Here is a 25155-nt window from a genome sequence, read left to right as displayed (position 1 = left end):
TTGTTAATGGCATAATTTTGAGCAGGAAGTTTGAGTGAGTTAATATTTAATTTATGAACGACTGTGGGAAACACATCCTCTTTGTAACACACACATTCATATGTTTTTTAATGACATGTTTTTGAGCAGGAATGATTGAGTAGTAATCAATAGGTAATAGTCTGTTGCATTTTGCTCAAAGGTATAGGTAATTGATCAATGTAGCTCAACTGTGGAAGGACGATGTTTTGTTATAGACAAATAATTCACAACAGGTGGTTCATCACTACCTTGTTAGTTGTAGGCAATTGAACAGTACAGGAAAATTTCTGGCTTATTACACTTACAGAACCGTGATGTATTAGAAGGTACTTCTGCACACATAACCAAACTCATTTTGATGCCATTGTATTGAACCAGTTAAGGGCAGTGTTCTCTAAAATAAAACAAAATGCTGAGATAATGGAAAATCATCAAAGTTACACTCCTTTCATGATAGTACAATAATAACAAACAAAATTATTTGAACTTTGATTTTGTTGAATAGCACTGTGTACTCCAAAAGATGATAAAATATCATATTCCACACGTGGGGTTGAAAATAAAAGAATGATAGTACAATAATAACAAACAGAATTATTCGAACTTTGAATTTGTTGAATATCACTTGAGATCTGTATTCCAAAAGATGATAGTGTGCAATAATAACAAACAAAATTATTCGAACTTTGATTTTGTTGAATAGCACTTGAGATGTGTATTGCAAAATATGATAAAATATCATATTCCAGAGTTGAAAATAAAAGAAAACTATATTGAATCTGTCAATTGTCTTCTTTGAACAGCTTCAAAATCTGGAGTGTTTTCCTCAATATCACATTTTGTTCTTATATTTCTTCAATACTTCCATCTGTTTTGTTTTATGGCAATCCTCACCGTGAATGTGAATGTCTTCTTATATTTCCAAAGATCCTTATACTTCCAAGAGATCACACCTTACACATGTGTTTGTTAGTATGCAGCGAGAGCAGCATTATTAGTCAGTATGTATAACCCGTTATACGTGTGTGTTTGTAGAGCCCAGTCATAACATTATTAGTCATATGTATTACAGCTCATATGTACAACAGCTCATATAGAATTGCATAGCCAAAAGATGCTGGAAAATACATTAATCTTGATGGTGTATACAGGGGCTATATTAGTCATATGTATTACAGCTCATATAGAATTGCATAGCCAAAAGATGCTGGAAAATACATTAATCTTGATAGTGTATACAGGGGCAAGACTTTCAAACGCATGAAAGATTGAATAAGATATGAATATTATGGGTGAAATGAATTTGTTACAATGCAATGAGACCAATTCACACACAATTTCCGAAAACTTAAACAGGTTCAGTGGATGTGCACTGCAGATGTTTGCTTTACTCTGACTTGAGATCTATGCTGGAGGACCACAGGGCTCGCCAAGTGTCCGGATACGCGAGAACTCTATCACTATTCCATCCATGTGCTTGGAGCTTCATAGACAAAAGACAAGTCAGACCATATTATGAGAATGTCCAGAAAATATAAACATTTCCCTGTTACCTCTAGCATGAATAATGGAAATGAATTTTGCATCCAAATATTACTACTAATTTCAGCATCTTCAATATTAGGGTTGTCCAAAAAGCTTGCTGCAACAAGTGCGTGGATGTAAGACTTCAAATAATCATCTTTTTTTGCTTGCTTGTGTAATATCACATATATCTTCCCATCCTGAAGGAACATAAGGTAATTATCTGCGCATGGATGTTAGAAGCAACAATTAAAATTCAGTTAGATTCTTCATAGTTGGAGGTTGAGTGCATGAGTTCATATATACTCAACCACCACCTTTTGCATAACGCTTCACCAATTGTGGAAATATCTTCCATCTGATCAAAATACTCAAAAGATTTAAAATTCCAAACTAGTCAAAACTAATTGAATAAATCGAAAGTTAGTTACCCTTCATGTATATTAATTGACGATATCCGTGCTCCAAATATAATATTTTGATTTGGTTGATGACGTACTTTTTTGCTGAAATAGGACAGACTAAAAAGCTGTGGTAAGATCACTTCTTTTGCTGATACATCCAATGGAGTTGGCACTGCAATCAACAGAAGTCACAATCAAATTGATGAATATAGACTATGCAGCTCTTTTACATCATCTTCAGTTTTTATTCTATTAATTCCAGCTCTTATGGATGCAATACATAATGTACCCAAGATTTATTTTCAGAAGAAATAGCATAGAAAATTATTCCAAATTTTCTGAATAACAAATATTACCTTTCCCTGTGGTTAAAAATGAATGCAACGCAATGCTGGTCCTTTCTTTATTCAAGCTTGTTAAGCATAATGAACCGACAGCTTTATAATTAGCTGCAAAATAAAATCCAATTTTGTCATAATAAGAAATATTATATTACTAATAATTCTACCAGCCCCCAGGTGCTAACAGCTAGTATAAAAATTGTACAATTCAATGCTCAGGAAGAATATTGTAGTATTTGCCTCCCATTAAGGGGAACGTAGGCTTTGTGAATCTTACTCCTAGAAATGACTCAGATATCCTCTTCTGTTAGAAATAAGCATCCTTCTTAAGATTCAAGAGAGGGGTTACTCTTTCAATGTCGAGCACAAGCAGCCTCCCATGAAGGAGAACTTAGACCTTGTGAATGTTACTCCTAGTAATGAATCAGATACCCCCTTCCGTTTTCTCTTTCAATGAGGTATGTTTTTTTCTCATAGAGACCCCTCACACCCCTTGGAGCTAACATGTTGGACCCATAATAGATTGGTTACAATGAGGACAAACCCCATTTCCAATTTTTAATGAAGTCTTAGAAAATAGTATGAAGATCTCTCTCAATGGAAGTGAGTTGTTAAACACTCGATCAGTCTCAGAAAAGATAAGTTGCAGACCCTCTTATATCAGGCTGGATAAGAGAACAGGAGTCACTGCAAACTCTAGCAGGATTCCTCATTTTCGAAGTGCATAGAGCTCCTACTGTCAGAGTCCTGCCTGACTGGTATCAATCAGCTTATAGGGAAGTCTGTAAGGCATACATGAAGCACATTTCGCATAATCTGCTGATTTGTATGAGAAACATGTGAGAGACAAAAAGGAAATTACATCCAACTTACCATACATATGAAAACATGTGAGAGACAAAAAGCAGATCCAAATAGCAACCGTGTGACCAGCTGTGAGATTGGCAAGTAGCATTCCCAAAATCATCCCAGACAATGTCGCTGCAGTTTCTTGACTGCCTTCCTGCAGAATACATTCATCTATTAAACATTGCTGAAGTCATCTATTAAAGACAATACGGTCAAATAAAAACTTCCCATATATTATAGAACATCTTTAAAGGAACAGACCTTGGCTGAAATGTCTGCTGCATTTTGCTGCAATGCAAAGTGTTGTGTAAGTGCAGCTCTTGTCGCCCCACTAGCGACACCAGCTACACATTCATAGAGGCATTTATTTCACTTAAAGAAAAACTAACATGGATATCTAGCAGTTTAATGTGTCATGTAATAGGCTTCTAGGATACTTACTCACTGAACGTGCTAAGCTGCCAACACAAAGTAGGATGACAAATAGGTTGGGAAAAAGAGGTGACAGAAGATCAAGCAGCATCCCTGTGGATCAAAAAACTTCATTAGGGATTCCCAACATTAAATAGAAGATGAAGAAAAAATACTGTTTAGCAAATCTGACATATTCCTGTAATCTCAAGAGCATTTCAATGCAACTCTAGTGATCAGGAATAAGAACAACGAAACATTCTCTTTTTTCTTTCCTTACCATACTTGCATTGTCTAGAGATCACTATTGAAATTTTATTGGTTATTGTATAAAACCACACCTATATCATTCATGAAATCTGCAGTAAGCCGCCACTGTTTTGCTTTGCTGTCCAGATTTGTACCCTATGCAAAGAGAATATTGTGATGAGAAAGTAACTGAAAGAACATTCTTCAAAGTAGCACATGTCCAACCATATCAGGTTATTAACCAGATATTTCACCTGCATCAGAGAGTTCTATTTTTGAACCTGGGTATAGCATCTAAAAAGAACCTAATAATTATGCAAAACTACACTTCAAGATGCCTTGAATCAATTGGACCTGATAGATTGTGAAGATGACACCTCCTAGCATTCCAGTGAAATCTCGCAAAAACCACTACAACCCAAAGAAAAGGTCATATGTGAGATTAATTCTGTATAATTATATATATGTGGAAAACCAAAGCAAGGTATAGTACATTAGACATAGCCTACAAAACAAGATGCCTTAAATGATACATCACAGTGTTTTTATTTGCCTTTTAATTCTTCAGGGACAGGCCTGCCAAACTTACTGAGAAACTTTTCACCTATGGATTTCGTGCCATAATCACATCATCAACACCAGTCAATATATGATACAGGGAAAGACTTCGTGGGGAGCATCACACAGTCATATTCAGTGAGAAACATGACATCTGAGTTCTTTTTGGCATTCATTGTTGTTTTCTGACCCTTCTCTACTTTTCTGTACTTTGTTTTGATGGGTTTATTAATTTTATTATGCAATATATAAGCAATGTTCATTTCTCTTCGATGATCTATATACAATCCACCCTCCCATTCACTGCCCAATGACTGTTCACCGTCATTGTACACACCTATCGAAAGGTATTTAGAGGCACAAAAATCAAGAGAATTTTAAGAGTTCAAAACCTGAAAAGTTGCACCCATTATAGTAGCTGTGGTCTGCCCAACACCAATGCCACTTAATAGAGCCTGATTATCAAAATGCATAATCAACAGATGTTTGCACCTTGAGTTTTGTTTATAATCAAAATCTACGCTCCTGTATAGAGCAATAAATAGAATCATACTTGTGTTGAAAGCATGCTGCGAATATACGTACACAATCCCTGAAGACAGAAATAGAAAGACATCAGAGAACAGCAGCAAACACAGTGGATAACTTCCGAATCGAACATATAAAATCATTTGTTACAGATATAAATATATACACAAACGAGGAGGAAACATTACACAGCTATTTAGCATTACGACACCTGAATGGTGTCCCAGAATTGAAATGACAAGTAATCTGATGTAACACTCCCTGGATAACCCTGCAAAACAGATTGGTTAGGCAAATTTGCAAACTGTCCTCTTCAAATTAAAAAATACAAACTGATAATATTCTACTTACTACATTTGATTAAAAGAAAGAAGACTCCCTAATTTTCCCTAATGGTCTAAGTTTGGTTTGGTTCTAAAACTCAAGTGTATCAGTTTATGGGTTTAAGTGATTCAATTTTATGGTTTATTGGTTTTTGGTTGACTTTTCTTTTATTTCTCTAATGGTCTAATAGTTTAATTAATTAAATGGTTTAATTAATGCTCTTTTTGTTTATTGATTTAATTAATTTAAGATAAAAGCATATTTAATTTAATGGTTTTTTAATTTGACATATTTTAATAATCTATTTATTCGACTAAGTTGACGTAAATGGTTTGGTTTAAATTTATGATTAAATGGTTCGGTTGGCTTCATCTTTTCCTTAAATGGCTCAGATTACCTTTTCCTTACATGATTTATTTTAAATGGCTTGGGTCTAAACGGTTTGGTTTAAATGGCTTGGGAGTTCATAAACGGTTTGATTTGGTTTATACTATCTATAAATGGTTTGGCTCGGTTTGGTTTGGTTTCAAGGCAAAGAAACTCACGTGAACCGAGCCCATACCTACCTTGTTGCTTATTTTGGTTTTTCATTCTCTTTTAAGTGCGTTTACAACTTCTTTCCTCAGTAAACCACACTCTTAACAACTAGCATAGTGCTCCAAGCAACAACTACAACAGTCCCCACATTGTATTGTACGGTGGAATACAAGCTAATCAGAGTGTGAGCTCTAATTGGCGAGCTCAAACACAGTTAATCGGAATTATTTTTGGATCCTAAACCCTAAACCTTAAACCCATGCAAAGGAAGAACAAAAAGGACTGGTGCATCAAAAATGGAGGACTCCGCCAACATCAACGGGACACAAATTTAACAAAAAAAAAGTACATTGTGTGGAAGGAGTATATCCATGATGAGCTTGTTTGTGCTCAGATCACTGGAGGAAGCATTGCAACGCACAGGAAAACCAGCACACATGACTGCTTCAAAGTAGATACAGCTCAATGCCAAAGCCCAATTGATTATCTGAATGCACCTAGCGGAAAACTTCTACCTGAACATCATAGAAGGGAAGATCGCCTACTCATTGTGGCAGAAGCTTCAAAATATGTTCGAGGCTATGTACGTATCTACTCCAGTGATTCTATATCAGATAGCTATTCTCAAGGTCAGCTAACCGGGACAATAAAGACAAGACAGAGAGAGCTGGAACACTGGCTAATCAGGCGCTCGACCTCATCAATAAAGATAGAGGAACTCTGTGCTCATCAGCATTAAGCATATTACTACATATCTATGACCTCATTGAGATTACACATTACTGTTAAACCGTGGATCTCTATCAACAATGGCTAATCACTGTACTCATTAGTATTTCACATAATCAGAACTGATCTCCCGGTAAATCCATTACTCACATGTCAAAGGTTTGCCCTTACCTCAGGAAGAAAGGCAGAGGTCAAGGTCGACCAGACGCGAAGAGAAGAGCCTCTTTTCTCTCTGCAAAACAGGCCAGGAGAGAAAGACGCGTCTCAGAGAGCTTACTCGATACTTTAATCCGATTCATACCAAAACACGAAATGAAGCAGTGACGAGAAAAAGAGAACGGTTTCACTTCACCGGATCAAATGGAATGAAGATCCCTGAGCAGAGAGAAGAGCAGTTCGAACAGGGCGAATGTTCGCACAGTCGATCTCTTCCCAAAGCACCGCGGTTGCTTCATCGCTGGCCATGGCGGTCTCGGGTCTCTTCGAAATGGAGAGTTAGGGTTAGGGTTAGGGTTAGGGTTAGGGTTAGGGTTAGGGTTGAGTAGCTGTCTTATAAGCAGCATTCACACTTCATTGACTGAAATTTAAAAATTGGAGACATAAATTTGGAGGGTATCCCAAGTATCTTTCTCTTCTGTTTGTTTTTGTTCCTTCTCTTTTAATGAGTCATGAGCGTTATTCACTTACATTACATATACTATAGTCTATACTATAGTCTATACTATATAGTCTATATACTATATACATATACTATAGTCTATTCTATATAATATAGACTATAGTATATGTATATAGTATAGACTCCATACTTTATTGATTATTTTCAGAAATTTAAAAATTTTGAGACATAGAATTTAGAGGGTTCTAGATATATCATCGAAAAAACCTGGCTCTTGATCTCTCCGCATTCAAAAAAATACATTGTAAAACAACAATAAATCAAAACGATTCATCGGCTGGTTCTGCGCATTGGAAGCAGAAGTTTTTGAGAAAACGTGTGCGTTCCGAGCTGAAGGCTCCCGGGGGCCCTTCCAACAAAGTTACGACACATATCTCCCTTCCAGAAGAGGTAAGGCAATTCAATTTGAACCCAACATGATTGCTTTCAAAAGTAAGTTTCCAAATAGTTATGGTCATAGCATAACGAAAAACATAGATATGGTGATGAATACATTTTACAATTGAGCTTGAAAAAGAAATCTATGGAGTGTCCATTTCCATTGACCATAGAGATCATAAGTCTCCAAGTGGGCATGTCACTAACCTTTATTCGTCAGGGCCTTCCCTTTTCAGAGAATACTGCTCCCGTAGAGCTTGTAGCTTCGTGGCCCACTACAAGGGAACCCTATCAGGATACTCTGATTTCAAGTGTATTGGATAGTTATATTGACCCGTAGGCACAAGATGTACTTCATGGGGCGGTCTCCCTAAATACATATTTTCATGCAGTGCCCATTTCTTAGTCCGTAGTCCATTGGATGTTCGATGCAAGGCCAAAAACTGCAGTAAATCAAGTAGGAAGTCTCTTCCACAAGTGATGTTTTGAAAACTGCTTTGGCTTCGTTTTCATAAAAAGATTTCTATAAAGGGTAGGTCGAAATGGTGACAAAGACATTGAAAAATAACACAGAAATGCTTATGTGACCATTTAAGCATATATTTCCATGCAAACTATCAAATATTTTCATTTTGCAATCTACAAAGGTGCTCACGGAAAGCATATATACAAAATTTTCTAGCTACATTTTCAAGTTGTTTGGATAATCACGCTAGCTTATATTTATGAAAAAGATCATGATAATAAAGGTGAGAGGGGGCGGGGTGCCCATTCAAAAATATTAATGTGGATACATGAAGCATAAGAAGAGATAATATCATAGTTCCCAAAAAAAAACATGTTCTTCATTCCCTAGATTTTTAGGCATGCTCCATAGTTCTTCCAAAGGCGCATTTAACCTAATGATATGAATCAACTAGAGAAAAAAAGCATGCATCCCATACATCATTACTCATGTACAAGTCCTTAATTTAGGCCATGTGCAAATATAAACTCATCACTAGAATGTATCCTTAATATATAGTGTTTCGAGGTGGATGTAGCCAAGACATCAATTTTTGAAACAAATTTGAAAAGCAGCTTACCATCGTGTGCATCAAAACAATTGAAGATAACATGGCAAAAATAAATTGTACACTCAATAGTATGTAATATACTCGAATGCATTGGCAAACATTCTTTTTCATACGAATGCGTATGTTATCAAAACATTTTTATGTTTTCTTTTACACTGTTACCTTTAAAAAAATTACCTTATAAGAAATAATGAATACAAAAGTATGGTATTTACCATACGTCGAGGGTGTTTACCATACTCGAATGATTGAAACATTCGAGAATGCGAATGTACATATGGTTCATACTATGGTACTATTACACTAAGTAGAGCTTTCTTCGCTTATTGTGTGGCACCCATACAAAATTTGTTTGCGCACATGATTTAGCATTGCTTTATATCATGCTTATAATTTAGTATCCAAATTTAGTACCATTCAATTGTGGCCATAAAACCCTACTAAAATGGGTACACTAGAGCATACATACTTTCCTGCTACTTACACAGAATTTGTAACATACAAAATATAATTTGCCCATTACCTTCCACACTATCCCACCATGCAAAGTTGATTGGCTTTCCATTCCATAATCAAAACATACACAACATGGACACCATAGAAACTCCTTTCAAGAAAATTCAAACCCCTTTGTACTATTTGCTTTATAGAATTCAATGTTGAAAGAGTCACAAGTATATATTTGATAATCAATTGAAACATCATGTATTGCTACACAACATATAGATATGCATGTACATATAAGAGTGGCGGGGTTTTCTAGGAATAATATCCAAGGGTTATGTCATGTATAATACATAAAATTAAGTTAAGAACTGCATGTCGTGTGTACATTGTTCAGTATATTTTTCATTAGATGTAAGAATCTGTTTCCACACTTTTGATAATGTGATATGCCATTTAGGTCAGAACTTTCACGTCCTTTGGTGGATAAAGAGACCATAAGGCAATGGTCCCATCCTTTGAAGCAGAAGCTAAAAGTCTACAATCATTTGAAAAACTAACAGAATTTACCTGCAAATAACAACAATCATTTTGATCTCATTTTTGGTGTATTTGTTGAGTTTTGTGGCTTTTCACCTCACATGGAAGTACCAGTAACAAATATAATGTGCCACACAAAAGTATTAGCTATAAAAACGTTTAAAAAAGGAAATAAATCATTTATACTCACAAAGATATTTTCAGCTTAAAAATTAAAATAAAACAAAACAAGTTCCACTGATGTAAAAACAATTTTAAACATTTAATTCTTGATCTTTTAAAGAGAAGGATTACCAAATCTGCATGATATCTTAGTATTGCCACAGGTCGACGCCTTCTGTAGTCATATATCCGCACTCTAATAGAGAATGTTAGAATAAGAAGATTACTGAGAAAATATTAAAATTCTCTGTAGAGTTGAACATAAACCATATAATACGCATTTCATTAAGTACCAACCTGCGATCCCAACCAGCTGTTGCAACGATTTTATCATCTCTCCTAATACACACATCTTGAATGCCAGGATGTTCGTGCACTATTTCTTTTTGTATACAGCATGTGTTCTGTCCAAAATATGTGTTTTAACAATCAGTGCATATCACAACTTGTGATGCAAATTGCATTGTTTTCTCAATTATTAAGGACCACTACAAACAATGTTTTTCATGCATCCCACTAGCCAGTCTATTAGTTCATTTGTGGAATTTCTAACTAAGCGATATATCTTATCTATACATAGAACAATAGACACATAGATAGATCTATAAATATTACTACTTTTAGAATGCTTTCATTCCAAAAGATGCAAATAGCTCTACAAGCACCTTTCACAAGAAGAAAATATAATGAAATTTTAATTTATTCCATTCATTAAGGCATCCAAAAAACTAAAATTATTTTCAGTTAATTGGAATGTAGATAGTGTTAAGGAAAATTTTGGTGAAACAGATCCAATTGAAGAATCCCTAAGGCTCTCCTATTAATCAATTCTTCACAATCCACCTAACTAATTTCCATCTTGAAGAATCCCTAAGGTTCTCCTATTAATCAATTCTTCACAATCCACCTAACTAATTTCCATCTTTTCTCAAGTGCAATACACTTTTATGCAGTTCCAATCTGTTACCCTAAACCCTACACTACCACAATGGGAAATAATATATCAGAATTACAAGAGGCATTCATTACCTGTTGATAATCCACACTAAAGAAGACTGTTTTATTATCAGCAGCTCCGGAAACTCCACCATGACAAGGGCCATCTAGTGATATGCTCAACACTGTTGTACATAAACTTGTAAAAATCAAATGCTATGTGAATTAAACTTATTTCCTACCTACTGACACAATATTCAAAAAATGTAGATTTAGACAATACAATCTGAAAAAGTGTAGATTGAACCTGGTTCCTGATGAAATCTCGTCGTTAACAAAGGTATTTTTGTGCTACGCACATCCCACATTGCTATGCTTCCATCTTCATACCTTCATGTTGTAGCAGAACTAAAACAGTGTCGAGTTTCTTGTTCAGATGACTAACCAATACGGACATTTACTTACCCAGCAATAACGTTCAAAAATCCATTGGCATTTGGCAATGTAAATGCCTGAAGTGTCATACACATTCCTGCATAAATGGATCACGCAACAAATAGTTATTGCTCATGCAAAACAAATGTCAGGGAACTGGAGAGTATAAAAAACAATTCTGAGACTCAATTGAGATACATAATATAGCGATCTTGATAATTGAAACATTTTGTGCCAATTAAGTTTACAAGTAAATCTGGAACCAATAGATTAAGTGTTCAACACATACATGCATACATACCAGAAGACTTCACTGGACTTTGTAAATCTTGAGATGCCTCCTGGCCAAATTGAATCGCTAGCTTGCCAGCTGCTACATCCCACACTTCCACCTTCAATTCAAATGTTTTAAATTGATACAATATTGCACAAAGAAATGTATAAAATGATGATGATGACATTTTAATATCTTCAGGAAGAGATTATACCATGGAGGGATTTCTGCCCGCTAGAGCCAAAAAAGGCTTCCCTCTATCAGAACATGGAAGGCCTTCAGTAGCTGCAAGAAAAAATAAATAGAACGCCCTTAGAATAAGACTATAGGATTACAAAACTAAGGATATTAATAGATTATAGCATTACAAAAATCAAAACTAATTAGACTATAGCATTACAAAATAGAATAAAGAATTTTAAGGATTCTTTATCCTTGCAATATATGATTAAAATTACCAAATTAAGGACTACACATGATTCCCTTGTACTCACAGTCTGAGCCATTGCACCGTGATGCACCTGACCTTTCACTCTCTACTTCATAAGATGATGGTCTTGAAATTGAAAGTTTACAAAAATGATATGAATCTGTCTGAATTGTGATCAAAGGCTGCCTGTACTCATAACAAATGCCTCTGTCATTTTTTTAAATGATAAACAATGAATTTTCAAAACAACATAAAAGTTAGAAAGAATAAGACCAAAATGAAACTATAATTTGGAATAACAAATACGGAAAGACCCGTTTATGCACAAACAATAAAGATTTTTTTATCTGGCAATAACCACTATGTTTGGCAAGTCCTTATACCTTGACAAGGATACGTCAGTTAGTTGCCAAACTTTCACAGTGCCATCACGGCCCTGGCTACATGAGAAAAAACTTTAACACCAAGCACATTATAAATATGCACATATTACAATGAAGAAAAGACCAAAACTTACCTCAAGATTTTGCTTCCCAAACTCTCATGAGATGCAATACCAATCACACCAGCAGCTGGATTATGCACCCTGGGTGAATAACCGACAAATCATCAATAAGAGAATTTAGAGCAGGAGAAATCCTAATCATTTTTTTGTTGTTAATATAGCAGCAAGAATCCAATAAATACCATTCTAATGTACAAGTATTACATGTGTAACCACATAAATTTCTGATCCTTCCTTTTGGATAATGTAAACTCCTACTATTCAATTATATACCAAACTAATGGGTTTATCAACAACTGTACTTCCAAAATAGTAATGTCTTCTTTAACAATTACCCCAGATTTTTAAGTGTATACAGACAATGCATCAGCTTTACTTCCAATATAATTAGGTCTTTCGTAATAATAATAATTTCCTATGAGCACTGCAGGAACAATGTCACCACGAGCAAACACATACCTGGCAGAAGTCAATGGTCGACGCTTAACCATATCCCATATTTTGAGTTCTCCGTCTAAATCCCTAAACCAAGATCATTAAAAGCATAGATATCATTATGAAGAAGAATCAACAAGTTGAGACTCTAACGTTATATTAATTGATTGCATGTTATTTTGAAGCAGAATAATCACACCCAAAAAAGATGTCCATTGATCACATTATACATTTTCTTCTGTAATGTTAGCACATACTCTTCATAACATCTTGATGCAACTCACCAAGTTTAATTCATCTAAAACAAAACATTTTGACTGTGAATTTTTAATTTTTTTTAAACTACACCATAGTTTCCATTACCAATGCAATAAGCAAATACAAGCCTATAATGATACAATTTAGTGGCAGGTAAGATATCCCCCATTATGTCCTAATTGAAACCAACCTCCACCTATGGAGGGAACAACCATCGGGGGGGTACATATTGCCATTCCATTTTGTCATTTCTCATCGGTGCCCCACGATATAATCCGGGCAGAGATGGGAGCAGCACCTATAATAACCGAGGCATTGTTCCGATCAGTGACATTTATCCAATGTCTGTGGGAGCTCCCTAAACGAAGGTACCCAAGTTTGGTACTTATGTCATCAAGACAACTTGCTGAAAATGGAGACACACATTGTTGGTATGCTGAAATGCAGCAATGGTTCGAGTCGCATGGCATGAGTATAAATGCACTACCGCCGTTCCAATATAGCTTGGACTGTCCCCACCTAAATATGACCAAAGTGGAAATGAATAGAGTGATCCGAACTGATATTATTAACTTGGAAAACAAGATAACATGGATCAGCCCCAAAACACTTGGTACAAAGATGGCCCACTATAAGACGCACTTCTTACATACATCGGAGGATGGATTTGTCATCAGGCCACCTATATGGACATACATCTATCCTATGCGTTGCGTAGTGTGAAAGGGCAGCTAAGAACTTCATCACATCAGCTACAGATTGAGGTAGGCAGATATACACAACTACCTCTAGAAGAGAGAATTTGCCAATTGTGTCATCAAGGAGTGGAATTGGAGGAACACTATGTTTGTCATTGTAGTGTCTTTTATGAAATCAGAGGGAGATACCATTGCCTCTTTAAACAAGGCTTCGGCCCACTACGCAAGGTAATGGAATATGAGGACCAACAATGCCTAGGACTTTTCTTGCTAGAGCTCAAGAGACATCGGGAAAAGTTGTTGAAGAATACAGCCACACAAGCTCATCCACAAAGAACAATCACAACTTTCTTTAGCCCCATCACCCTTGTCATCGACAGATAAAAGCCATTATCTCCCGCCATCGTAGGTGCTTCCCTCACTTCGGAGACATTTCCATTCTGGATCGACCTATGCTAGAGATCTTTCGAAGACAAAAGCTACAATATACCTAACTTGAGAATCTCACATGTGCCAAAAACCAGATTCCCTCGTTTCTTCTCTTTTCATCTTATTTACTTTTATATTTACTGTGTAATATTTATTTTATTTTGATTTGTTCTCAAAGACGAGACAACACTCAAGATGTAATATCTTATTTGGTCTTATAGGCCATTTTGGCCTCTTAAAAGACGTTAAGATATCTTTCTTTCTTTCTCCACAAAAACTAACAAATAGCACATATTATTAAATAGCACATTTTGTCATTTTGACTGTGAATTATTAAATAGCACATATAGGAATTATCATAAGCATCAAGTCCTCTTCTTTCATTTATTGCATTCCCAGAAAAATTTAAATCCTGTATTACAAAAATATTCATCACTTATACAAATAATGGGTATAGCAAGGACTATGGCTCTTTCTTTTCCACAAAAATTCTTAAAACATGGAAACAACAAACTATACCCTATATTTGTTATTTTATGCAGGTATAATGCTCTTGTTTTGTCATTTCAAATTCAAACAATCTCAGACAAATTCGGACTTGAATCGCCTATTATATTATTAATCATTTGGCATCACAACTTCCTTTCAAGAACAAAGAACATTGCAATAACAAGTTACAGAAAAACTTGGATATATAAAATCAATGAAGTCATCCTTTGTTCTCTTGCAATTTCTAATATGCCCAGTGAAATTAAAAATATCAAATACAATTTATAATTTGAACATTCCCAGACAAATTTACACATGCATCTCTAATATATTATTAAGAATTTTGCTCATGGCTTCCATTCAAGTACAGATAACATTGCCATGACAAGTTACAAGTTGGCTATATTAAATACATGAAATCCTCCTCTTGTTCCCTTAACATTTTTAATCTGCCCACTGAAACTCAAAATATCAAATATCATTTTTTATATTTAATTAGACCTCTGACATCATGGTTTACTATAAGTATATATAGCATAAATCAATGGCCAGATCCAAAAATTAAACAAAGGTAACAATTAGCTCAAAAATGCCCATTGTAAGAAGCAGCTGTAGACATCTAATCAAACCTAGGAAACTATAAAGATAAAAATGATGTCCTGTGCAGACACATCACAACTGCTGGAAAAGAAGCACATTCCATGGAAAACAAAGGTAAAAGTATCAGATGTTACCCTGAGAGGAGTAAGGAGGATCCATGAAATGCAGTCGTTGTGATAGAAGCTTTGTGTCCACGCAAGATACCAACGGGGTCTGGAGGGGGGAGAGGATGAGAAGCCTTTTCCACCGCCATATCAGTTCCTAAGCCTGATCAAATAAATTGAAAAGATTAGCAATGAATCCAAGTAATGTAAGTAAGCATCTGCTTCTAGTTCTCATATTTTAACAAAGTATTAGAGGTTTGGGTAAAGGATTTAGGGGGGTTTAGTGTTTAGGGGCATGAGCAATTCCTTATCAGTAGTGGAGAGAAAAGGCAGGAAGAGGTACTTTCTCATGCATGTACCCTTGTGATCCATCACATATTTTCAGCAATCGTTGTAAGTTGGGGTTTCACTAAATGGTCACGTGACCTAGAATATCATTCAGTCTATTATATCTACTAATATAATACCCATTATGAAAAAACGCCAGAAGAACGACATCTTTTAAGAGGCAATAAGACTGAACAAGAGATTACATCTTGAAATTCTGTCTCGTCTTTGAGAGCAAAAAATCAAAATAAACTATAACTAAATATAGGATACTAAACCAAAAGAAGTATAGCTAAGAGTTTAAGATTCTAATCTTAGATAGACTAAAACTTTTGTTCTTCAAAATATCTCCAACGTGAACCTCTCCAAGATGGAGATCCAAAGCAAGGGAAGCACCTTTGCGGACAGGTAATAATGGTTCTGAATTGTCGGTGACAAGAGTGACAAGCCCATAGTCCGAATGATCATGGCCTACATGCATAGCACATTGCTATTGCCCGATCTATTGTAACCCCTTTCAAGTGTTTTGATCAAGACCTCATTTGTGGAGTCCTTGATTGATTCGTAGCATGAGTGATATGGCTAAAGAAAGTCTTGATTAGTCTCTGTTGATGAGTTTTCATGGTTGTATTGTTGTCATTCAACTTCTCTCTATGTCTCTTGAGTCCTAGCAAGCATTGTCCCAAGTATTGAGATGGGATCGTAAATCAATGAGGAAGATATGCTGAAATGCACAGACAGAACGTGAAAACAGCAAAATAGACAAATACACAATGCACACAAGTTTTACGTGGAAAACCCTAAACAGGAAAAAACCACGGGCAACAGAGATTTCACTATATCAAAAACAAAGGTGCGCAAGTCAAAGCAAAATACAACACTCCCTGATCAGAGTGTATCAGCCACACAGGGCTCTTGGTGTCTAGTCTGTTTATCACACCGCTCACTCACGCTCTCTCTTCTCTGTGTACTCACTCTTGCTAACACACTACACAATTACACCCTAACTTCTTCTCTTCCATAATGTTTGCCCTAAGTGTATTTATATATTATACATTGTATGGGCTATTTACAAATGTAGACTACTACTATTATTCCTATTATTATAGTAATAACTTTATCCGTTAATCAGCCAACTGATCGACTAGCCAACTCCAGTGTCAACTGTCCAGTCGGCCTTGTCGTCGACCATCCGGTCGGCCCGTCTAGTCGGTCGTGTCTACGACTTGGATCACTTATACAATGTTGTCGACTCTCCATGTCTTCAACTGTCGGCTCCCAACTCGACCAGTCGGATACTCCATGTCTTTGACTGTCGTCACTCAGCCCGAACAGTCGGCTTCTCCTTGTCTTCAACTGTCAGCTCTCAGCCCGAACAATCGGCTTCTCCCACAAGAGTGACATTTTCCTAACCCCAAACACCGTTAGTTTTCAAATTCCATGATCTTGCTTTGCAGGCCAAAGACTTGTTTGAAGAGGTTGTGGTATCTCCATCTTATTTCATAAAAAAACACCACAATCGCATGCATAATGTTATTCTAATTCCAAATCCCAATGACATAGTTAGCAGATCAGTTCTTCCATAGGTTTGCAGATATATCTGCCCATCTCAATTTCTGATTGATGTGAAGAGAACTTGAGCTGACCTACCACCACATTACAGAGCACATGAGATAGATGAGTATTCATATGAGAAGGCCTCATAATAAATCCATCATACAACGTGTAAAACAGTGGATCATAGTGCACTAGCTTCCTACCAAGAGACGTAATGGGGCTGACTCATGTTCTTTCATTGTCCAATTTAATGATATCAGTATAGAAAATTAAGCTATATAGAAATGGAGGTAGTGTGTTCAAGCCATTCTTGCATTTTAGCATATCAACAATGATCGTCACCATTTTCCCAATTGAGTTGAAGACTTACGTGTCTGTCTTGAGTACCTTTTATTAGAGAGCTCCTATATCCATCGGATACTTGTCAGTAATCTGATTTTGAAAACTGTGTGAAGGAGGGATTGAGAGCGAGGAATATGTTGTGTTGATGGCCAACTTACGTACAACCACATCAAAGAGAATCATGCCACCCTCTATGCTGACTTCACCTCTATTTGACTAATGATAGAAAATGCTGGCCCGCAACACTTTGGCTAAATCTTGCTCAACCTTCAAACGCATAGGGAAACAACCTTCATGTCAGTGCACAGGATGTTATGGCAATCATGCATTACTGACTTTTTTCGTAGGCCCACATCTCTACTGACAAAGTGTCAAGGAGTCACCGTAGAGTGTAAAGAGGAACATTTGTGACAATAGAACACCATGAGTACCAAGACACAAGGCACATGTGCGGTACCATCACTTGATCGTGAAAATCATTCATCTCCATGTCCAATTCAGATGAGGACACCTGAATACACTTGCTGAACTTCATCATAGCCTAGCTCCACACACCAACCAACCTCTGATACAATGTCTCCTCTACTTACTCAACTCATAGGTAAAAGTTATGCATTTTATGGTTGTAAAACATCTCCAAAATCACTCAATAGCATGCATTAAGTTCATTATCATGATCTTTAATAAACATGGAGCTTTTATTTTTTTGTTGTGTGCATGACAATAATTCACCCATATTTGCAATCATGATCTGTCTCATAGGTTGATTTGATCTCTAGTAGAGCTTCATATATATCTATCTCTCTCCGGTAAAAGATCTCATGCGCTCTCTTACAACTATTTGATCCCAGACATCTGCCTTCTAAGGTATCCGACGAATATAAAATATATGATCCTGGTCGTTCTTCACGTCGGCTTTCTCCTCCTTTCCTCTGTCTTTTGTTTTCTTCTTCTTCTTCTTCTTCTTCAGAGATCCAGTTTAGGAAATGAAAAGGCAAAAACAGAGAATCTAGTACAAAATCTCTCTCTTTCAATGCAGAACAGAGAGAGGAGGTAGCTTACCTTTTCCTACTTCGCAAATCTTCTACTCTAATATCGTCGCTGTCGCCGCCACGACAGACCAAAGAAACGATTTCCGGCGACAAGTTTTAAGCTCAACTAAGCTTGCTGCCCACATGAATAATAATAATTCCGGAAATACCCCTGCCTTTATCATTATCTCCCCAAATACCCTTGGCTCAATATCTCTCTCTCCATCTCCCTCTTATTTTTTTATCACAATTAGCTTACCCTAGTGGTAAGTCATTTAGAATATTAGTACTGCTTCGTGAGTTCGAAACCCAATTTTTCTCACCTCTCTATTCCACCATATATATCTCTTAATTCACTAGATGTCATTGCGGAATGTAGAGGTTGAAACCATGACCTCTCACCTTGTCTCCATTGGGCAACCTTACCAACTGAGCTACATACATCTCGGCTATCTCGGCTCTCTTTCTTTCTCTCTCTGGAGGAGAAAATCACTGGGATGATGAACATGGACACACACATGCGCCTCTCGGTCTCTCCTTCTCTAAATCAGAAAACCAAAGAGCAATCAAACGCCCTCGGATATCAGGCTTCAAAGTCACTCATTGTCATGTAGTAGCCATTAAGAAGACAAGGAAACACGAGTTACCTTGCCTAGAAGCTATGGTCAAGATACCATTTACATCGAGACCATGGGCCACACCCCCAACGAAACCCCCTAATCTCTTGCTCATTTTCGAGAGATTTTGCTGGAAATGAAACCAGTCTCAACACATAGTCGTTCCGTTATAAAGCATACTACACTCCATCATACTTTTATGCCATGATATAATTTTGTTATTTATGTTTGTTTTCCCCATTTTATTTTGTTTTGTTTTCTATGATTGGGTATACATCCCATTATCGCAAGCATTTTGTCTCATGGGCCAATTTTGGTCTTAGACCTTAATATATCTTTCTCTCTCTCTATTATCTTATTTACTATTTTATTTCAGTTTATCATTCTCAAAACCGAGACAAGAGTTAAGATGCAATCAATTGTTTGGTATTATAGACCATTTTGGCCTCTTAAAATATGTGTGTCTCTCTCTCATTATCGTAATTAGCTTACCCTAGTAATAAGTTGTTGCCCTACTAGCATTACATATTGAGTTCATCACTTTTCTATTACTCCATGCATGTATACCTCTTAATTCACTAGATGCCATTGTGGAATGTAAGGGTTGAAACTTGAACCCATGACCCCCTAGTCTCCATTGGGAAACCTTACCAAGGTAAGCTACATCCATCCCTCTCTATCCCGTTTTCCATTCATCAAATGATACCTCCTCTATCGATAATACCTCATTGCAACTGAAACATATCATGGCTCGGAAAAGTGTACTACCTTGTGATTCACTCGATATATCACATATGTTTGCACTGAAGTGCAAAACCATCTCCTATGACTGTGGGAACCCACACTAACCAATACATTCATGCTAAAATCCACCTATCCCTTTTGCTATCATCCACAACAATCATTTCCTTGCAACTTAGCTTGCATTCTCTTTGATGTGAGATGGTTTGTTGGGGACATGCAATGAAACTTTGTCAACTATGCATATTTTATTAGAAGTAAGTTTACAAGTCTTGATATCAACCTTTGATAGAATGTTACACCTATTGCATTCGAGTTTTGCTTTCCAAATATTGCCAATCCCTGCAAAATTCTCTCAACAATTGTGCATACATTCAATTGCAAATTTTAATAGTAAAATTATTGAGCTTTGAACCACTACTAAACTCCAAACATATTATGAGAATATGTTTCAATTCTAGTCTTATATTGCATATTTCACCTTCGAATACAATAATAAAAAAGCTCTTGTTATGGTGAAAAGACACAAAGTGGATAAATGACTCCTCACCAAATATTGGATTAGTGTTTTACATTGTGTGTGTGCTTTCTCTTTCTTTCTCTCTTCCATGGAACACTTTCTTCTCGCACCAATAACCCCATGACCTTGCCTGGTCCACCCTCCATTAGATCCCCAATAGTGGGAAATGTTGAATTGTCGATAGCCAAGCCAAATACTCCACCAATGGAAGATTTTTTACATGCTCTAATAAATAAAATGGCTACATCAATACTCCCTTCGACTTTTGTAGGTGTGCTCTAACTTTGTATAGAAAAGCATTGCATATATCCCAATCATAACAAAGTTCCCCAATATCTCAAAAGGAAGAAATTTATGTTCATCTATTATCTTGGCTTGAGTTATGTGAATTGTGCAAACAAGCGTTTTCTTGGAATTGAATAACAATGTGATATACCTTGTCAAATCTTAGAAATATAAGCTCAAATCAAGCAAGCAATTGGTCATTGTACAAAACAATGAGTATTATCTTCCCCTTGAACAATGCCAAAGAAACAATTGCATATTGTTAATCCACATCTCTTTATCCCAAAGGTGAACCGTGAATAAATAAGCTACAAATGAAGACATTTGTTAGATTGGCAATTTAGACTACATTTTAAGATCTACAACCATCCGTAATCTAAGTTATGCACCTTCCATCCTTATTCAACCGTAGATTATGACATCGAAGAGACTCAATCGAGCAATGTACAAGAGATAGTAGTCACACTTACCATTTGAATTTGGTTCCATTGACATCATATAACCCATGATAAATATTTAGTTTTGTAAGGATAAAGGACAACACATGGATGCCATGCTCTTTAGTTGCTTTCAAACTAATCTATCATTGGGTAATGAAAATCTACAAGCCATAATATGCATAGATAAGTTCAATGTTGCAACTCTCTCCAAGTTCTTAGGGGTTGTTAGATGGTTTCATAAAACCCATGTGATCCTTTTTTGAATTATCGATGTAAGCCGGTCGGCTAGCCAAAAGCATAAGTCGACGAGTTAGTCGGAAGTATAATCATAGTCGTCGTCATAGTTGTAGTCAAAATGAAAGGTATCTGTAACAGACAAGTGTGTAGTCAGACAAATGTAAAATGATAGTCAGAAAATATTATTAAGCCAAGTAAAATATATTAGTTAGTTGAGTATAATTGTAGGATTCCTGCTGAATAGGCAACAGTACAATTTTTGAAAAGACTCTCGAGCCTAAGTTTAATATAATTTTGAGTTAGAGTATATTCTATGTAGTTGTTATTCAGTATTCTTAACTGTTATTCAGTATCTTTGTGTTAACTGCTAATCTGAATTTCCTCTTACTCGTGGTCTATACAGTGGATCATAGAGGATATTGGTAGTTAGAGTGAGTTAATTAAGTAATTTAGTATCTATATATGTTTTAGTGTGAGTCTCTGACCACAATCTTATTGATAGGACGACTTTGAGTAAGTCATCAGACCTTTGTGTGTTAGTCGACAAGGAACCAACAATCGTTGAGGTTTCAAAATATAATACAATGTTTTATTTGGGAGCCACAACAAAAATATAATATCATGGGTTCCATAATACATTGCATAACTTTAGGACATACATGAAATGACGAAGATTATGATTTCCAATACATGAACTTATCCCTGAACTTACTAGTTATCCATTCAATTGATTGCCCATTGATAAAATTCATGCCTAATACATACCCTAGTGTCAACAAAATAGAGTTCCAGCCATCGATCTGTTAGGAAATAGGTCTCTCCGGATGGGCAGAGCACGAGCCGAACGAGAGTCGAAAGAGCGAGGACCGGATGGGATGAGTATGAGCCGAACCGAACCGGATGACTCCGACCTAGAGCCGAATCGGACGGATGGCATCAGGTCGGATCCGAAGGTGAATCCAAAAGAGGACATATATGTAAATACGTCTTTGATGCGCCTACGACACACCATATTTGTAATAGCCCTAAAGTTGTATTAATATAAATACAACTAAGGCAAATCATTTTAGCAGTGAACACTATCGTTGCCTCTGTAACTAGAGTGTAAGAGAGAGAGAGAGATAGTGAGAGGGTGTTTGAACTCTGTTGCAACCGTTTGTTAGACGAAGACGAGCTCGAGGTTGTTGCCTACGAGACTCCTTGTACTTTCTTATGCAGAGTGATATAGTTCGGAGTTTGTGGACTCCCGTAGTTTTTCCCTTTCCGGGTTTTCCACATAAAATACTTGTGTCTCTGTCTCTTTATTGTCTGCTCCGTCTGCTATTTTGTTGTCTTGGATATTGCGTTCCTCGTTTGCATAGTTAACTGGTTGTGGCCGACGTCATATCCTCACATGATCCTTCCTATTTTAAACATTTTGAATCCCTATCAATACACAATATGAGGCAATACTTCCTCCAATTGATATGTAATGTGGATGTTGAGGCCAGTCGGTCCCATATATAAATCCCATCTTAAGATTTTCATGCGAGCTTGTAGAAACATGAAAGGATTATCTACCAAAACTCACAATATTATCACTAGCTACAAGCCTTTGTAACATCACAAATAATGGTCGGGTAACTATAGTAAACAACAGGGTAAGTGGACATTCTTGACAAATAGATATTGCAAGGGCAATATCCATAGTTCCTAATATTCGCGTACGTCCAATTTACTGGACGTACGCGAACGTTTGCAAACGTACGCGTATGATACGCGATATTCGTTTGGCTTCTTTTTTTTTTTTGACTTTTTTTTGGTTTTTTTAATTTTTGATATTCATAATATTTTGTGAATAGAAGTGACATCTGACACACATACACACACACTCTCTCTCTCTCTCTCACACGAGAACTGACAGATTTTCTCTCTCTACAAAATCTAGATATCTAATATACATATTAGATACTCCCTCACACAGACAAAACCCATAGCTCCTCTCTCTCTCTCTCTCTCTAGAGTCTAGATATACACTCAATCACTGTCTCCTCACACATGCAAAACAAGGCTTCTCTCTCTAGACCACACACGCTCTCTCTCTCTCTCTCTCTCTCTCTCTCCCCCTCACACACACACACTATGTACACCATATACACCATATGTATATATAATATATCTATGTACCGCGTATGGATTTCAATCATACTTGGAGCCTTTTCACGTATGAGTATGATACGAATATTGGCGTTTGAGTATGACACGAATGAGACGTATGGCTAGAACTATGGCAATATCTAATGTAGCTACACTTAGGATATAATGATGTGAAAATAAAATATGTATAAAATAGTGAAGTTGGGTGTTTGGTCTAGTGGTATGATTCTCGCTTCGGGTGCGAGAGGTCGTGAGTTCGATTCTCGCAACACCCCAATTTGTGTTACGTGAAAATCTTATATTTTTAGTCCTTCTAGGTCACATTTGACCTCTGAATGCAATAATAAAATCTATCTATATCTCCTTTTGTGAACATATCATGTGTCACGAGCTTGTGCACTCTCAATTGCAACATTTAATAGTAGAATTCTCGAGCACCAAGCCACAACTCGATTACTGACATATTACGAGAAAAGATTTAACTTTTTGCCAAGGATGATAATAAACTATTTGTTTCTCCAAGTAGTGTATATTAAAACAACATGAAAATAGCAATAAGTTATTCCCTACAACAATGAGGATCTTTTGGTAAGGAAAAAATTACTCTCAAAAGTAGTACAACACTAGCTTACATATAGAAATCTCCTTCAAGGACAATGTGCCTACTACCTTCATGATTTGATTAGCGTGAGTGTGAACTATCTTGTTAAAGAGCTTCTCGCTCTCTCAATTTGTTTGTGATCTGCTTACTAGGAATGTTGACAAGGGGAGGATATTCACAAGAGTCCACTTTTAACAACTAGCGTAATTCATTAAACCCCACTCCAATGCCCAAGGCCATATCATTCTCAACATTATCTGTATGACGAAACCAATAATTTAGTGAGAGGCCAACCATCCAAGTGTGAGGGTCGTAACCAAGGACAAGTTTAAAGTGAAGAAGAAAATAACAGAGAAATAAGAGGAGTTTGACAATGTTTTAACGATAAGAACACGGATCACAATAATATGTTGAAAACTACCGTTGAACCGGAATGGTTCACCAATACTTGAACACACGCTTGTGTAACATGGTTTGGACATATCCATGCTAGCCACCTTATAGGCAACGATGATCACAACTTGGCGTCCATCTGACACTTGGCATCATGCATTGTGAGGTGGCAACTTTCATATTATATAAGCTCAATGTCTACTAAAAACAAATATTCTATGCTAGTGGTTGAGGTTGTATATCTTCCTTGAAGAGGTGATAAGTTCAAGTCTTATGGTTTGAACACATGCTTATATAACATGGTTTGAACATATCCATGCTCGCCATCTCATAGGCAACTATGATCACAACCTGGCATTCATGCAAGCATGACACTGTGTGAAACATATCATGTCATTTATGCTAGTGGTCAAGGTTGTATCGTTCATGAAGAGATCATGGGTTCAAATCTTTTTTACGACTTTTGAGTTTAGGCACCAAGTATTATCATGGCTCAAACATGTTTAACATACAAACATCAATATAACTACAAAGTCATGTGTATTGCCAAGGTAGGTAGGAGTTAAATGCACATCGTGTCT

At 36.4% G+C, this 25155-nt stretch overlaps 2 protein-coding genes and 1 non-coding gene across 7 annotated transcripts; 1 reads left to right on the top strand and 2 right to left on the bottom strand.

The window, feature by feature from the left end:
- Positions 1 to 1257: 1257 nt before the first annotated feature.
- Positions 1258 to 7025, bottom strand: RUS3 (root UVB sensitive protein (Protein of unknown function, DUF647)). Of its 2 annotated transcripts, XM_087334277.1 has the most exons (15): positions 6828 to 7025; positions 6647 to 6707; positions 5097 to 5156; positions 4911 to 4949; positions 4750 to 4812; positions 4154 to 4210; positions 3892 to 3955; positions 3581 to 3664; positions 3401 to 3483; positions 3164 to 3293; positions 2306 to 2398; positions 1977 to 2121; positions 1863 to 1903; positions 1575 to 1768; positions 1258 to 1504 (listed from the first exon to the last, which is right to left on the bottom strand). In XM_087334277.1, the coding sequence occupies exons 1-15, from the start codon at positions 6938 to 6940 to the stop codon at positions 1409 to 1411; spliced, it is 1323 nt and encodes a 440-aa protein (XP_087190403.1). In that variant the 5' UTR covers positions 6941 to 7025; the 3' UTR covers positions 1258 to 1408. The 2 variants fall into 2 exon arrangements, with proteins under 2 accessions (XP_087190403.1, XP_087190404.1); XM_087334278.1 differs by lacking the exons at positions 6647 to 6707; positions 6828 to 7025 and having other exon boundaries at positions 1262 to 1504; positions 5074 to 5156.
- A 2240-nt stretch (positions 7026 to 9265) lies between these two features.
- On the bottom strand, positions 9266 to 18732 carry EMB2757 (Transducin/WD40 repeat-like superfamily protein). 4 transcript variants are annotated; one of them, XM_087334236.1, is made up of 14 exons: positions 18627 to 18732; positions 15378 to 15500; positions 12794 to 12856; positions 12347 to 12415; positions 12213 to 12269; positions 11894 to 12015; positions 11614 to 11684; positions 11427 to 11517; positions 11156 to 11222; positions 10998 to 11080; positions 10784 to 10875; positions 10052 to 10158; positions 9887 to 9950; positions 9266 to 9622 (listed from the first exon to the last, which is right to left on the bottom strand). In XM_087334236.1, exons 2-14 carry the CDS (start codon positions 15494 to 15496, stop codon positions 9509 to 9511), a joined length of 1119 nt encoding a protein of 372 aa, XP_087190362.1. In that variant the 5' UTR covers positions 15497 to 15500; positions 18627 to 18732; the 3' UTR covers positions 9266 to 9508. The 4 variants fall into 4 exon arrangements, with proteins under 4 accessions (XP_087190362.1, XP_087190359.1, XP_087190360.1 ...); XM_087334233.1 differs by lacking the exon at positions 18627 to 18732 and adding an exon at positions 16071 to 16224 and having other exon boundaries at positions 15378 to 15510; XM_087334234.1 differs by lacking the exon at positions 18627 to 18732 and adding an exon at positions 15707 to 15834 and having other exon boundaries at positions 15378 to 15510.
- A 5051-nt stretch (positions 18733 to 23783) lies between these two features.
- TRNAP-CGG (transfer RNA proline (anticodon CGG)) lies at positions 23784 to 23855 on the top strand. The gene has a single exon. It is a non-coding gene; the product is annotated as a tRNA-Pro (tRNA).
- The last annotated feature ends 1300 nt before the right edge of the window (positions 23856 to 25155 follow it).

The sequence above is a fragment of the Azolla caroliniana genome, unplaced genomic scaffold (assembly GCF_043228905.1).
Source record: "Azolla caroliniana isolate FFs.n. ecotype wild unplaced genomic scaffold, voAzoCaro1.0.p SCAF_18, whole genome shotgun sequence".
NCBI lineage: Eukaryota > Viridiplantae > Streptophyta > Polypodiopsida > Salviniales > Salviniaceae > Azolla > Azolla caroliniana.
Note: the sequence above shows the minus strand (reverse complement) of the source record. Positions and strands in the feature narration are given on the sequence as shown.